Here is a 16,284-nt window from a genome sequence, read left to right as displayed (position 1 = left end):
TCCGCAACGGGAGAGGCCACAACAGTGAGAGGCCCGCGTACCGCCAAAAAAAAACAAAACAAGAACCGTGGGGGCGGGCCAGCGAGTGTCAGCCGATGAGGGGAACAGATCAGCCCAAGCTAGCGGGGGATGGAGTAAGAAGCTTGACACTGGTTTCTGAGTAGAGGCTACGCTGGTGTCTCCAGGGTGCGGGGGGCACGCAGGCTTCTAGCCTTCATCCATCGCCTGAGTGTCAGCACTTCCACCTTTAACTGCTCACATATTTGAGTGTCTGCTGAGCCAGCATCAGGATTGGTTCTGAGGAGATGTGACCAAGACAGTCTGCAAGGAGCTTCTCTTTTGTTAGGAGAGAGAGAAAATAAGTAAATAAAAAAATGTCAGGTTGTGATGAGAGCTGTGAAGGAAACCAGAGGTCAAAACAGACTGACACAGAGGGCTCTGCCTGGGGTCCGAGGTCAGAGGGCTCCGAGGAGGGCCCCCCGGAGTGGGGAGAGCGTGTGCAGAGGTCCTGCCACGGGAGGGAGCTGAAAGGGTGAGAAGTAACAGCAAAACCTTCCTTTTCCAGATCATTACTTGAATCCACTCCATCTCCAGTCGTGTTTTGTCACAATGACTGTCAGGAAGGTAAGAATTGCTGCCTGTTATGCTGAAGGTGGGGCTCGTGTGTCTACTGAGAAGATTCCCTCCAGTGTGTGTGATAAATGCCAGGTGCCCATGAAGAGAGGGTTAGGTGCACGGAATTATGGCACGGCCGTGCACGAAGTGTTGTGTGACTATTAAGAGTGAGGTCGAGTTTTATACAAACCAACAGAAAAATCTCCAGGCTACATCTAGAGGAGAAAAAGCGAGTTTTAGAAAAACGTGTAGGATATCATCCCATTTCTGTAAGAAAAAATATGAGAATATCCACTAAACCGAGAGCTGGGATACACGAAGTCACGTATTTGTTCAGTGTTTAACTCCTTTCCGTAAACATGTCAGTTGGCTTTGTCAGTCCGAAAGGCATCAAAGAGGAAGATGGCTCCTCGGCCAGTCTGGGGGCGCTTGCCTTCTGCCCCTGCAGCCCAGCACGCTGGCCAGGGCCCCCTTCTCTCTCAGGGTTGGCTCACATGCTTCTAATGACTTCGGGTTTCTCTGCTTTAAAAAATTGCACTCCCATGTACCCCTTACTGTAACCAGACTCTACCCGGTGTTATTTCAAACATAACAGTTTCGTCAGAGGCCCCATCCGGCCGGGCACCTCCCCCTGATACTGCCATGGCGCCTGGCTTTGCCTTGCTGTCCTCATCCTGCCCAGCGCAGCTGGCTGAGGTCCACCCTCGGGCCCTTTCCAGGCTCTACGGCTTGTTTTTAATTTGGAGAACAGTCCCTGGTGAAGACTTGTCATCAGTGAGACGTTAGTTTGAGCCAGAATACCTGTTACTAATTAGCTGATGATTGCTGGGCAAGTCGGGTCAAGCAGCCTCGTGTGTGTAACGGGTGATGGTGAACGGCCCAGAGGTCGCCGACGGGCTGAGGGAGGCCCCCGCCGGCCACGGCAACACGGGGAGAGCGTGGAGGGGGCGGGAGCTGGACACTGGGTCTGGCCCCGGTTCTCCTATCAATGGCTCCCGGAAACGGACGATGTGTGCCGAAAAGCCTTGAACCTGGCTCAGCAGAGCCCACCCGCCAGCGCCACCGTGAGAGATGCAGCACGTTGGGTAGAGCGTGGGCCTCTCCGAGCATGTGCCTGGGGGGCCAGTCTGGCAGCCAAGCCCCTTCTGCCCAGAATTCAGCCTTAAGGGAAAGAAATATGGTCGTGGGAGCACTGTCTGTGCTCTCCTCCTTGGGGGCAAAGCAGTGGGGCCTGTGTGGACACCAGGGCCCAGCTTCCCAGCTGGGGGCCACAGCCCCGCCCGCCTCGGGGCTGCTGGGGGTGCCAGAGCTCCGGGGTGCCGAGCAGACCTTTCCCTTCTTGCCCCCGTGTGGAAATGGGGGGGAGCCCAGGCCACGCTGCTCTTGGGGTGCTGGCAGCAGGGCTCTCGGGCCAGGCCTCCCAGGTCAGTGCTGCTCCTGGCACCCTGTCCCCCCGTCCCGTGACTCGGCCACGTCCGCTCGCCACGTGGTCAGGATGCCCTTACAGGATCAGAACCACCCTGGGCCCTGCGGTTGGAGAGCTGCGCCTTCGATGACAGAACGTGCCCAGAGCAAAGGTCGTGTCATCCAAACCTTTTTGCAGGTAATATCTTATTGCTGGAAGGCAGGGAGAATTCTGAAAACCAGAAACTGATGCTCATCGACTTTGAATACAGCAGTTACAACTACAGGTAAAGTCACATGTTTTTATTTCAGTATTCTGTATGTGTGCGGAACGAAGGAGAAGGTAGGTCACGATACCATCCTGAGTTGGAAGTTTCCTCCCTGGAGGCCAGCACTCTGTGTCCCAGCGGCCGCAATGGCCGCGTGGGGCAGCGCAGCCTGTTCTCAGCTGCGTCAGTGGGAGCAGGGGCCAGGTCCTCAGAATCCAGAACTTGGCCTTTCGTTGGCTTCACCAAAGCACTGACCGCAGGACGACACTCCTGAGCGGTTGCTCCAGACAGCGGGCCAGGGTGCTTTGGTCTGTCCCGTCACTGAAGCATTCATGCTTTCGGGACCCCGGGGTCCCGGGGGCGCTCGCAGCGGGGCTGCTGCCTCATTTTCTGTGCCTCTCGCTCTTTTTCAGGGGATTCGACATTGGGAATCATTTCTGTGAATGGATGTACGATTATAATTACGAAAAGTACCCTCTTTTCAGAGCAAACATCCTGAAGTATCCCACCAGGAAGCAACAGGTAGGAGACTCGTGTTTGTATTCAGTGCACTTACTGAGAAGTAAATCACATACCTCAGCTTTACCCAGTCAGAGATGAGTACAGCTTCACTTTTAAAGATGCCCTTTTAAAACCATGGAGTTGGCTAAGCAGGTCCTTTTGCTTTAAAATGTTATTTTGTGTCAAGATACAGACTCAGTATTTGAGTCCAGCCTTTTTAAATCCCTGTGCCAGAGGTAAACTGCGTCCAGTCAGAGAGGAGCACAGCCTCCTTTGTGATTCCTTCTAGTGTTTTCCCAAAGCCCAGCCTCCCTCCTGCTCTCTAGCCTTCTTTTGGGGATCACTGACTTTCCTCCGTTTGTTTCACTCTGTGCAGGCAGAAGTAGCCTTGTGGGCACCGTGGTTCAGTAGCTGTTGCAGTGTTCACAGACCCCTTTCCTGTCCTGGGTTATGCGACTCCAGTGACTGGAGAATCAGTCCTGTGGGAATCTCTCCCCAGGAAGCCCTCTATTCCATTCTTCAGCCTCTGCCGAAGCCTTGGGTTGAGGATGAGTACGTAGTGTTGCAGAAGCTAGCAGGCTGGGGAGAGGGGCACTGCGCCCACCTCTGCCAGCCTTGCAGGGCAACAGCTCCGCCCGCGCTGGGCGGCCCTGCCGCCCGACATCCCTTCTCCCGGGATCCCCGCCTGGTCAGAACGTTTCCCAGGGGCCGGGGGTGAGGACGGATGCAGTCAGTTGCTGCAGTAGCTCACTCAGGAGAGGTTTCTCGAGCACCTGCCTGAGTTGGGCATGGGGAGAGTCTCCAGCAGGTGGCCATGCTCGGGGGCAGCCGTTCAAATACAGCCTTGCCGTGTGGCCAGACCTGGGCTGCTCTCTTCTGGCCTTATTTTCAGGCAGACCTGATGACCTTGAGCGTGTCCAGAGCAGAGTGACCGGGACGGTTTTGGACCTCAAGTTCAAGCTATGTGGGTAGGAAGGGTGGGAGAACGTGGGGCTGTTGACCCCAGGGAGGAGAATACAGCAGGCTTCAGGTTCCTGCCATGCTGAAAAGAAATTAGACTTTTATAAACACTGGGCAGGCAGCTCCAGAGATGAGAACTCTCAAACCAGTGAGGGGAGATTTTCAGTAAGAAGACAGATTTCATTTTAGTGGAAGGCGGCAGAGCTGTGTAACCCCCGACACTGCACAGCAATGGAAATGTAAAGAAGCTCCACTCCTGTTTTCTGAGGTTTTAAAATCACGTGCAAGTGTTGGTCTCTGTCAGATACCCTGTCTGTAGCTACTGAGGTAATCTCACGCTTTTCTGTCTTTAATCCATTGAAGTGTTTTAAAATGTTAAGCAATACTGAAATTCCTGAAATAAACTATTTGAATGAGTTAACGTTGTTTTGTAATGCTCTGTTGGATCCAGTTAGGCAATTTCTTATTTTAGGAGATTTACATCTATGCATATATGTGAAACAGGACTTTAATGTTCATTTAAAAAAGTATTCATACCTGCTTTTGGAATAAAAATTATACTAGTCTTACAAAATGAGTTGAGTGTCCCTTTTTATTTTCTGGAACAAATTTATCTAAGATGGTGTTGTTTGAAAGTTTGGTAGATTTTGCCCATAAAACCATCTGGGCCTAGAACTTTTGGGGGAGGGAGGGTCATTAATTACCACTTTCTTAGGGTTTCAGTCTCTTCAGATTTTCCATCTTCATTTGCCACCTTCAGCGTTTAGGGTCTCCAAGAAATTAAACCATCTAGGGTGGTGGTTCAAGCATGGGTTCTAAAAACTAATGGGCCTGGATTTCAATCCCAGATCTGCCACTGCTGGTTGTAACGTACTATTTCTGTGCCTCAGTTTTCTCATCTGCAAAAATTATTTTGTTGTCGTGGGGAGTGTGCCTGTTACACAGAATTTAATAGGTATCAGCAGTCATCTTTTTTGTGCCAGGTTTACTTCAGAATCTACGGCCCCCTGCCTAGGACAGTGCTTGATCTTGAATGATGCCTTCTGGTGGAGGAGGGGGCGTAGTGTAAGAGAGCCGACTTCAGAGCAGGAAGATGGAAGAGGCGACCCAGGGAAAGGGTGGGGAGCGCCTTCCAGCCGGGTAACCAGGTAGCAAGGGTTCTAACAGGGAGAAAGACTGACGGCTGTTTTCTTCTTTACAAAAGCAAACAAGCCGAGGTTGGCTGTGTTCTGCTGCCTTTTGATATGGTATGAAATAGTGAAGAACAAGGGCTCTCATAAATCCTAATTCATGTGTAGACTCAACGTGAGCCTGGTAGAACCTTAGGGTAAACTGTCTTCTCCAAACCAGAATCAGACACTGCCAGTTTATGGACATAAGTGTGGACATCATCACAGCATCTTAGGGGTGGAAGGCCCCTTCACAGTGCCTGGTCCGGCGCCTGCCCTGAGGCAGCATCTGCCGACGAGCATCCGGGTGCCCTGGTGCCTCGTGCCAGCGCCGCGCGGAGCAGCAGCCAGGCTGGGGAGGTGTGGAGTAGGCTGACCCTGCTTTGCGGTCAGTGGAAGACAGGAGTGTGAGTTAGAAGGAACAACTCTACCTAAATTACTTTCTGCAGAAGCAGTAGTGGTCTTGCCGACAGTATGGCATCGAGTCCATTAGTTCTCTGACTGTAACCCGGTGAACCCAGCCGGGTGGGTGAGCTCCCTGGACCACGCCCCTGGGCAGAGCAGGGTGGCGGGCTTTGCTGACGTCCGGAAGAGTCACGCTTGACGTGTGCACTTCGTGACAGCATTGACATCACCTGTTTTTAACCATCATTGATCCTAATGTCATTGCTTTTTTTTTAAGCTCCATTTCATTTCCAATTACTTGGCTGCATTCCAAAATGAATTTGAAAACCTCAGTAATGAAGAAAAGTCCGTTATAGAAGAAGAAATGTTGCTTGAAGTCAATAGGTAATTTTTTTCCTTTGTCGGTTTGTAACGATAGCTTCCCTCTTTATAGCGCGTACTTGGGATGCCTCCTTGCAAACAGGAGTATTTTAGGAGCTCCCTCACGACCATACATCTCGAGGTCTTGTACGTTGTCAAAAACAGAACATTTGGTTCTTGTCCATGTGGCCGAGTGTGTTCGGATCCCCCAGATTTCAGCACACAGCCAGTGAGGAGAGCAGGGTCTGTGCACTAGGTCAGGGAGCGAGGGTGCCGTTCCGAACCGTCATCCCCGCCGCGGACTCTGCTGCACAGCCGCTGCCGCCAGGGCCTGCACACTCTTCTCACTCGTGCTCCTGGAGAGCTGGGTGCCACCGAGTAACATGGTTCTCCTAGAAAAGAATTAAAAATCTGTTTTCTCAACAGCTGTCAAAGCAGGGCCGAGAAAGCTCCAGATTCCGCAAAGGTCTAGATCACTGTGTTCTCACACTCACTCATCTCTTTGGTCAGGAGGCCTGAGTTATTCCTAATCTTTGGGGTCTTCCATGAGATTATTTGTTAACAGTGACGGTTTGAGTGGCTGTGGCCCTCCTCCCTCAGCATAGAGCACCTCCTTCGTGTCCTCGGAACTGTCCACAGTCCTCTCATTGAGCTGAGGCCACCCTGGTGGCCCCTCGGCTCCGCCTGCAGAAGAGAGCTTCCCTCCCTGGTTCTTGATCAGATGGAAATAGGAAAGCGGAGGTGGAGGAGACCCAGACAGAAAGGGTAGCACCAGGGGATCTAGTGGGTCAGGGATGAAGAGAAGCAGAATCAGGTCTGGTAAGGGCAGCACCGAAGCCCTCGTTCCTGAATTAGAGCTTTATCTTTATCGTTTTGAGAAGAACTTGGATTCGCAGTGAAGAGGAACGTGGCACAGCCTAGAGGTGGGGACCTGGCCACACCCTCCTCCTGATTCACTTCCGGGGGAAAGGGGCATGGGGGATGGCAGCAGGCTGTCCGGAGGCCCGCGCTTTCCTCCACCTGTTGCTGGTGGGGTAGGGGCCGCCAAGGCTGTGTGCTCACACGCGTGCCAGAGGGTTTCTCTCCCTGTGTGACCCACGCTTCACCAGCAGCGGCCACTGAGGCCTCCGGGTGGGTCCTGCGAGTGTTCCAGGGACAGGGAGTCAGGGTGTTCGCACCTGCAAGGTCACTGGCCAGCGGTGGGGAGAGGACGGCTGTGGGCTCCTGCTGCTCTGTTGCCGTGGAATATTGTCCCACTGGGTCGGCCAAGGCAGACAGTTTGCACCCAGATGAGTTAGAACGTCCATCTGGCAGGAAATGATGTAATCGGTCCTCCAACTGGTCCCACACATCTCATGTGCATTTCCTGCTTTTGTAATTACAGGTTTGCCCTTGCGTCCCATTTCTTCTGGGGACTTTGGTCCATCGTACAGGCCAAGATTTCATCCATTGAATTTGGGTACATGGTATGTTTTGGGGGTAGTTTTTCTCTTCTGCTCCCAGGAAAGAAATGCTTCCATGTACGTGAATGCTCGGCAGTAAATGCCTGTTCCTCCCAGGGGGTTACCTGTTCCCCTCCGAGTACCTGAACCAGGTGACCAGCACCAGGACAGCGGGCTCCCCCCGGGGAAGCTGGGGGAGAAAGGAAGGCTGCATAATTGAAGCCACTTTTGCTGCTGCTGTGTCTGCCTGTGGAAGTTGCCCTCACTCCCAGGGCCAGCAGGTCCCACCTCCCCTGCTTCAGAGAAGTGCTCTGTGGTCCTGTGGTTCTGATGGGGGATGTAGAAATCCAGACCCTTGAGGTCCAGCCCCGACCTCAGTCCCTTCTGACAGAAGGGACACTGAGTGAAGGAACGGTGGTGGGGTTACCTACCGTGCCTTGTTTTATTCACCTGTTAACACCCCATCCTCTGGCCTACAGCACCCGACTTAAGAGTTGGAAGCTGGTGCTGATTGAGTTAGACCCGCTTTTGTGCAGCAAGTTTGTACCAAACCAGGCTTTTTATTCTAACCTAAGCGGTGTCCTTGGCATTTTACTTTGCTCTGTAGTGAGTGGTGGGGGGCGTCCTGGGGCAGGGGTGCACACAGGTGTAGTGAGCACCTTGCTTTGGGACAGGTGGTGGGAAAGGACTGGTGCATTTTGTTCTCCTCGGTCCTCAGTGAGGATGGTTTCTGCTTCTAGGCAGAAGATTTGGTAATGCACAGATGCTCTTAGGCAAAAGAAGGGGAAATTTGGATTTTTAAAGCAGATTTGGAGTCATGGTTAGATGTTACTGTAAGACAAAGTGGACTTCAGAGAAGGAAAACCACCGAAGGTAGAGAAGGGCGTTGCATCCTAGTGAGGGCATCACTTCATCTGCAGGACATAGAGAGACCCTCCGTGTGTGTGCCCCTGAATTCTTCAAAAGACACAGAGCAGGGACTTCCCTGGCGGTCCAGTGGTTAAGACAGTACGCTTCCACTGCAGCGGGCACGGGTTCCATCCCTGGTCAGAGAACTAAGATCCCATGTGCCGCACAGCACGGCCAAAACTAAACAGACCGAAACAGAAGACATAGAGCAAAAAGTGACAAAGCTGAAAGGAAAGGGGGAATCTACTATTCACCAAGTAGACTGCACACCTCTAGGTAGCGGGTGGACCCAGGAAACCCTGCCACAGGCAGGGTGGACACCTGAACATCATCACCCCAGCCAGCTCAACCTGACGAACACGGGTGGAGCCCAAACAGCTGCAGGACAGACATCCTTGTCAGAGAATGTGGAGTCTTCATCAGGATAGGCCACAGGCTGGGCTGTGAAACGGGCCTCAAATGCACTGCAGAGTAAGTTCTCTGACCACAGTGCAATTTAATTGGAAATCAGTAACCAGCAACCACAAAAATATCGGAGAATTCTCAGTTATTTGGAAATTAAACTGTATACTTCTAAATAAACCCTGGATCAAATGAGAAATTACAAGGACAATTAGAAAATATTTGGAATTATAATAAAAACACAACATGCCAGAATTTGTGGGATGCAGCTAAAGCAGCATTTGGAAACTTACGGCTTTGCAGCTTAAATGTTGTCTTGGATGTGAAGGAAGTTCTCAAGCCAGTGATACAAGCTGCTACCTTGAGAAGCTAGAAAGAGGAAAACCAACTAAGCCCAAAGTAGACAGAAGTAGAATGAAGGTAAGAGCAGAAATCATTGACATATAAAATGGACAAAAAATAGAATTATGATGCCACAAAAGTATTTATAAACCTCTGGCTGTACTAAGCAAGAAAGAAAAGAGAAGGCAAACATTGCCAAAACCGGGTACAAAGAGAGGCCATCACTACAGACTCTATAGATCTTCAAGTAGAAGACGACGATGAACTCTGCCCACGGATTTGACAACCTGCCTGAAGTGTGCCAATTTCTTGGAAGATACAGATGACCAAAACTGACGTAAGAAATGGCCATATAGTTATTTAAATAAGGTGAACTCATAATCAGAAACCTATAGATTTGGGACTTCCCTAGTGGTGCAGTGGTTAAGAATCCGCCTGCCAATGCAGTGGACACGGGTTCGAGCCCTGGTCTGGGAAGATCGCACATGCCACGGAGCAACGAAGCCTGTGCGCCACAACTACTTAGCCTGTGCTCAAGAGCTCTTGAGCCACAACTACTGAAGCCCGCGCACCTAGAGCCCGTGCTCTGCAACAAGAGAAGCCACCGTGATGAGAAGGGCACCGCAATGAAGAGTAGCCCCCACTCGCCACAACTAGAGAAAGCCCACGTGCAGCAGCGAAGACCGGATGCAGCCAGAAATAATTAATTAATTTTTAAAAAACCATAAATGCTACTAGCCTCCTTAGCCACGCATTCAAGGCTACATACACCCTCTTAAAAAAAAAAAAACATATAAACTTCAGGTCCTGGTGAATATCATCAAATATTTAAGGAAGAAATAATAACAGCCCTACAGACTTGTAGAAAATAAAGGGAGAGGGATCACTTCTCAACTCATTCGATGAGGCTAGCATGACCCTGACACCAAAACTAGACAAGGACATTTCAAGAAGACTGCAGATCACTGCTTTTCATGAACATTACCCCCAAACCATTATCAAAATACTGGCAAAAAGTAAATCCAACTTATGTAAAAGGATAATATTTTATGACCAAGTGGCATTTATCCCTGGAATGCAAGGTTAACGTCAACATTTGAAAAACCTATTAGTGTAATTCACCGTATTAACAGAATAAAGGAGAAAAACCATACAATCATCTTAGTGAATGCAGGAAAAGCATTTGATAGAATTCAACACCTGTTCATGACAGAAAGTCTCAGCGAACTAGTGATGGAGGAGAACTTCCTCAACCAGGTAGAGGGCATATACACACCTCTTGTACAGCTGCCGTGGTGATGGATGGCAAAGCACTGAATGCTCCTCCCACCTCTGCCCCAAATAGAGAGCAAAGCAAGGCTGTTCGTGCTCACTTCTCCTCACAGGCTGCTGGGGCGCCTAGCCAGCAAAGGCAGGCAAGAAAAAGAAAGAAAATGCAGAAGCACCAGAAAGGAAGAAGAAGAACTGCCTTATATGTATAGGTGACATGATCATGCACATGAAAAAATCTAGAGGAATCAGTAGAAGAGCTATTTAATAACTACTGAGTGAGTTTATCAGGGTCGTGGGATACAAGGTCAGTATGCAAAACCCACTTGCATTTCTACGTGCTAGAAGCAACTGTAAATGAAAATTCTTAATTGTGTTTACGATGGCATAAAAAACTTGAAATACTTGGGGATAACATTTTCAAGTATTGCATGATCTTTACACTGACAACTATAAAACATTGCTAAAAGAACCTAAATAGAGATAACCACATCTGTGGATTCAGAAGACCTAATCTTTTTTTTTTTTTTTTTTTTTTGCTGTATGCGGGCCTCTCACTGTTGTGGCCTCTCCGGTTGCGGAGCACAGGCTCCGGATGCGCAGGCTCAGCGGCCATGGCTCACGGGCCCAGCCGCTCCGCGGCATGTGGGATCCTCCCGGACCGGGGCACGAACCCATGTCCCCTGCATCGGCAGGTGGACTGTAAACCACTGCGCCACCAGGGAAGCCCCAGAAGACCTAATCTTAAGACTTCCATTCTCCCCAAACTATCTTCTGTCGTCTCCGTGACCCCAGCAAAATCCCCACAGGCTTTTGGTAGAAATTGACAAGCTGATTCTAAAACGTATGTGAAAATGCAAAGGCCCTGGAATAACTAAAACACTAAAACTAACTAGAACCACGTTGGAAGACTTAGGCTACCTGATTCAAGACTTACTAAGCACAGTAATTAAGACCATGTGGTGTTGGTCGTAAGATAGACATAAATCAGATGGAACAGACTAGAGTTCCCAGAAACAGACTCCTTCCTACACATATAGGTAACTGGCATTCCACAGAAAGGCCAAGGTAATGCATTGTGGAAGGATTAGATTTTCCAGAAATGAGGCGGGGACAACCGAATAAGCCATATGGAAAAAAATAATGAACTGTGAACTTGCACTCTACACAGAAATTGACTTGAAACAGGTAATAGACCTAAGTGTAAAAGCTAAAACGGGAGAGAAGCTTCATAACTGTGGCAAAGATTTCTTAGGTCACATAAAGCACTAACCCTCAAAGAAAAAAAAATACAGTAAATTGGACTTAATCAAAATTTAAAACTTTTGTTCTTTGAAAGACACCATTAAGAAAATGAAAAGCCCAGCCACGGACTGGGAGAAAGTAAGGCAAATTTATATCTGACAAAGGACTTGTATTTAGAATATATAAAGAACTCATAACTCAGCAAGAAACCAAACAACCTACTTTATAAGTGGACAAAAGATTTGAACACTACACGGAAGGTAAACTAATGGCCAGTAAGCATCTTTTCATCTGCTTGATACAAAGTCATAAAGGAAATGCAAGTTAAAGCCCCAGTGAGATGCCTTGCACACCCATGACAATGGCTACAACTTAAACTCACGATACCAAATGTTGGCAAGACTGTGGAGCAGCTGACCTCATATACATTGCTGGTGGGAATGTAAAAGGGTGAAACCAGCGTGGAAAACAGTTGGACAGCCTCTTATAAAGTCAAACATACACTTACCGGGACCTCCCTGGTGGCACAGTGGTTAAGAATCCGCCTGCCAACGCAGGGGATACGGGTTCAATCCCTGATCTGGGAACATCCCACGTGCCACGGAGCAACTAAGCCCATGCACCACAACTACTGAGCCCACGTGCCACAGCTACTGAAGCCCGCACACCTAGAGCCCGTGCTCCACAACAAGAGAAGCAACCGCAATGAGAAGCCCGCATGCCGCAATGAAGAGTAGGCCCTGCTCGCTGCAACTAGAGAAAGCCCGTGCACAGCAGCAAAGACCCAAAGCAGCCTCCAAAATAAATAAGTAAATTTAAATCGACTGTACTTCAATAAAATTAAAAGTTAAAAAGAAAAGAAAACAAAAAAAAACCCTACACTTACCATACAACCCAGCAGTCCCTCTCTTTGGTATTGATCCAAGAGAAATGAAAGCCTGTTTCCACGCCAAGACTTGTATTCAAGTGCTCACAGCAGCTTTATTTTCAGTAGTGCCAAACTGGAAACAACCTACATGCCCATCAGCAGATGACTGGGTGAACACACTGTGTTGGAGCCATATCACAGAAAACTACTCAGCCACGAACACTGCCGCCCACGGCAGCGTGGATGTGTCTTAGTCACAAGCCAGACACCAGAGGGGACGTAGCGGACGATTACACACTCACGTGGAAGCTTTCTGTCGCGATCTGGTGGGCTTGACTACAGAGACCCAGGAGGACCTTGAGGGTGATTGTGGTGTTGGCGTTGAGCTAGGTGTGTGCATTAGCGAACACCGCACGTTTTAAATGAGTTAAGCTTTGTGGTATATAAATTATACCTCAACGTTAATTGTTTTTGAAGTGGTGCTGTGATCTTGGCAGTTAGCACTGCAGACTTTTCGATTTGGAGTGGCCCTTGAGAGACTGTGTTCTGCACACCGGTGGGCAGACAGGGCAAGGGACCCAGGGGCCCGGTGGCTGGCCAGGTTTTCTCACTTCCCTCCTGGTGTCCTTTTAGTAATGGTGCTGCAGCAAACAGGTGGCACCTACCGTCTGTCTACCCTTGCTAACGCCCCAGGGACCTTGGGCTTTGACAGAGAAGCCTCTGTTGTGTCCGTCAGTCCGCGTCTGTAGCGTTCAAGGTGAATGAGTCGGTGAACCATGCTGCACCAGATACATAGACAGAAGTCCCGTCTCCTGTCCGGGATGGCAGGGCCGGGCCGGCGCAGCTGATCGAGTGGGGAACGTTGAGGGTAAAGGGAAGGCGGTGACCGGGGCTGCTGCCAGCGGGAGAGGACCGTCCTGAGAGCAGCGCGGCTCCTGGATGGCCTGCAGCACACGGAGCTGCTCTGCTCTGTGCCGGGGGGCGGGCGGGACCCTTGGTGAGGCCCCTCTTCCTTCTGTCTCCTAGGAGTATGCCCAGGCCAGGTTCGATGCCTATTTCGACCAGAAGAGGAAGCTTGGGGTGTGACTGGGGAGGCCTGCCTGCGCTGCATCCCTGGACTGCGCGGGGGCGGCCGAGCCCGAGGCTCCCTCTGTGCTCCGACTACTGTATCTGCAGCAAGAAGGCTCGGACGTCTCGCTGCCGAACACAGATGTGTATGATACGAAAGACTGTATTAAAATTGAGGAACATTTATTTCATATCTTGTTTACGATTTCTCTAGGACTCTGACATGAGATCAGGAAGCAGAATTATAGTACACTAGTGCAATAGTGCAACATCTCAGACCCCCTTAATCTAGAGAAGGCATTTTCTACTTCAGTCAGGTGGGGCAGACAGCAAGAGAAAGCAGCGTCACTGCAGGTGCCTTTTGGTTAATGTTGATCTTTAAAGGATGTTAATGACCGCGCTGGTGAACAGTGCCGACCGGGCTTTCTGTAGTAACGGGTGTGTAGGGCGGCGAGTGGGCAGCGACACTGCCGATGCCCCGTGGCCTGACCGGGGTCCTGGGAGATGCAGACCGCCCCCGAGGTGCACAGAGGCGGGGATGACTGTGGCTGCCCGCTGACTGCTGCCTGTCATCCGTGTTTTCCTCTGCAGATGAATCTCAGATGAATCTCACCCTAACTGGATGCAGCCCCGCCATGCCCTCTAACTGCAAGTGCTTTATTAACCCCGGCTCTGGGGCAGGCAGTGGGCCGTGGCCACAGAGGGCCAGCAGGCTGCACGGGGACACGTGGACACACATGCCCACCCCGGCACCCCCACTGCCCAATCCGCTTTCCTGGTAGGGAGCGGGCTGTTTGTCCCACACTCTGCAGCCTTTTCCCCTCCACCTCTGCTCAGCCTGGAGCTGGGCTCTTGTGACAGGGCCAGCTGCCCGCCCCCAGGCATGGTCGTGCCCCAGGGAAGCCTCCTGTCGCCCTGGTGCTGGGGCCTCGGTGTGCTGGGTGCGGGAGGGAAACCTTGCCCTCACTGCTCCCCAGTGTACCTCATGTGGTCGTTCTGATGGGAAACCGCAGCCTGTATGTGGAGTATGGGGGCGGGGATAGAGTATAGCTGTGAAATCCATATGTATTAAAAATCCTTTGGGATAAATTTTTTTTTTCACTCTGAACTCTTATTTGAATCGTTTTTTGTGCATACATTCCTGCTACCACAAAGACTGTACTATACAAACAATAAAAAACATAAAAGCTCATCCTCTGCTGTCACCCTCGGATGCATCCCTAGTCTCGGGGAGGTCTCCAGTGCGTCCACCCAGCTCCGGAGGCGAAGCCCTTGGGCGGGAGGGAGGGGGGAGCACCGGGCTGTCCAGGAGGGAACTGAGCGGCTGGGTCAGGGCAGGAGGGGGACTTCCGCTGCCCGGCCTGCTAGACACCGAAAGTTTTAACCAGGTGAGTGTGTTATGATATCCAAGCAATAAAACTGAGTCCTAGGGACTTCCCTGGTGGCACAGTGGTTAAGAATCCGCCTGCCAGTGCAGGGGACACAGGTTCGAGCCCTGGTCTGGGAAGATCCCACATGCCACGGAGCAGCTAAACCCGTGCGCCACAACTACTGAGCCTGCGCTCTAGAGCCCGCGAGCCACAAATACTGAGCCTGCGTGCCACAACTACTGAAGCCTGCGCGCCTAGAACCCATGCTGCACAACAAGAGAAGCCCCCGCAGTGAGAACCCCCCGCACCGCAAAGAAGAGTAGCCCCCGCTCACCGCAACTAGAGAAAGCCCGCGTGCAGCAACGAAGACCCAGTGCAGCCAAAAATAAAGTTCTTTTAAAAAACCCAACAGCCCTAGATGCTGCTGCCCTGTGTGTGAGATCTTAGAACACAGCTCCCAGCTCCTGCCTGTGCCCACAGGGTCCGACCGGCCTTGCCCGCCCCCTGCCCCCAGCCTCTCTCGTCCCTAAGATACCAGGCCCTCTCGCGCTTTCCTCTGCCAGGTGGCTTTGGGGTCAGTCTCCCTCACATCCACTCGCTGGCTATCACTTGCATTCTCTGTATGTGGAATTCCTGGGATGCCCATCTGTTCGCTCAGTCATCCTCCTGGATTAGACCGTACACTTGCCCGAGCAGGCCTGTCCCCAGTGCAGGTGACCCCCCCCATCTCTGTGTCTCCTGATGTGACCCCCACGCCCCAGGGGCGCCCCCTCCAGTGCCTTTGCGCATGCTGGTTCCCCAGCAGCCAGCCTTCTCCAGCCAGGCTGTCCACGCGTCAAAGCCAGGGCAGGGCCAGCTAGTGTCTCCCTGGGGTCACACCTGCCACCCACCCCCGAAACATGCCACATTCTCGGCGCTGAGCCCCTGCTTAGGGTTCCCCTCACCTGCCCCACCCTGCGAGTCTCTGCACAGCTCTGCTCCCCGGGAAGGTAGAGCTTGGAGTCCTGGGCTTGGGCCAGATCCTGAGACGCACACCACCCCCTCTGTTCCTAACCAGACACTGCTCTCAACGTTTCCTGGAGCCAAGTCTCTGCCAGGCGTGTCATACTGCAGCCAGACAGCCCCTCATACCCCAGCCCAGCATCTGGGGGCCCTGAGCGGGGCAGCCCTGGGCTCTGGAGGGACAGGCTCCTCCCGGCAACTGGCCAGACTGAGAGCCACGGTGACGGGGCCAGGTTATGGGGCCAGGCCTCCCGGCTCGCCGCGCCCAGGGCGTCTCTGCCTTCAAGGCAGCCTTTGTTCCCAGGGCCTCCAGCCGGAAGAACTACTTGGCAGCTCCTCAGCAGGAGAAAACGAGGCCTCTGGGAAGCACTGGCTCTGCCACCCAGCTGGGGGTGGGACCCAGACCAGAGAGGCCCGAGGATGCCACCACCCTCCCCCCAGCGGAAGGATGGCCTGGCAGCAGGACTGCCCACCAGGGAGGGATGGGGGAAGACTGTGGCCTCTGGGGAGGCAGGGCCTGGAGTCCGGCTCTGCCCTTTTCTGACCTTCGGAGCCCTGGGCAATTCTCAGGGTGCCCTGGACGAGCCTCTGCCCTTGTCTGCGGGAAGCTGGCCTTGGGTGTGACACCACTGTCCCATGTGGAGCGCCGGGTCCGGCTCAGGTGTCCCAGGCTGCTCTCTGCTG

General features: G+C 51.9%; 1 protein-coding gene across 4 annotated transcripts in view; it reads left to right on the top strand.

Moving 5' to 3' along the window:
- CHKA (choline kinase alpha) overlaps positions 1-14,414 on the top strand; it is a 61,663-nt gene extending 47,249 nt beyond the window's left edge. For 2 of the 4 annotated variants that reach the window (XM_060019428.1, XM_060019427.1), the window contains 6 exons: positions 566-624; positions 2,219-2,306; positions 2,702-2,810; positions 5,601-5,707; positions 7,068-7,149; positions 13,187-14,414. In XM_060019428.1, coding sequence (XP_059875411.1) covers positions 566-624; positions 2,219-2,306; positions 2,702-2,810; positions 5,601-5,707; positions 7,068-7,149; positions 13,187-13,246 — 505 coding nt within the window. In that variant the 3' untranslated portion in view covers positions 13,247-14,414. The remainder of the gene's footprint in view (positions 1-565; positions 625-2,218; positions 2,307-2,701; positions 2,811-5,600; positions 5,708-7,067; positions 7,150-13,186) is intronic. The other 2 variants (XM_060019429.1, XM_060019431.1) reach the window with 2 other exon arrangements.
- Positions 14,415-16,284: the final 1,870 nt, after the last annotated feature.

This window comes from Delphinus delphis, chromosome 8, assembly GCF_949987515.2.
Source record: "Delphinus delphis chromosome 8, mDelDel1.2, whole genome shotgun sequence".
Classification (NCBI taxonomy): Eukaryota; Metazoa; Chordata; class Mammalia; order Artiodactyla; family Delphinidae; genus Delphinus; species Delphinus delphis.
The sequence above is the reverse complement of the archived record's forward strand: the minus strand, read 5'-3'. Positions and strand labels throughout refer to the sequence as shown.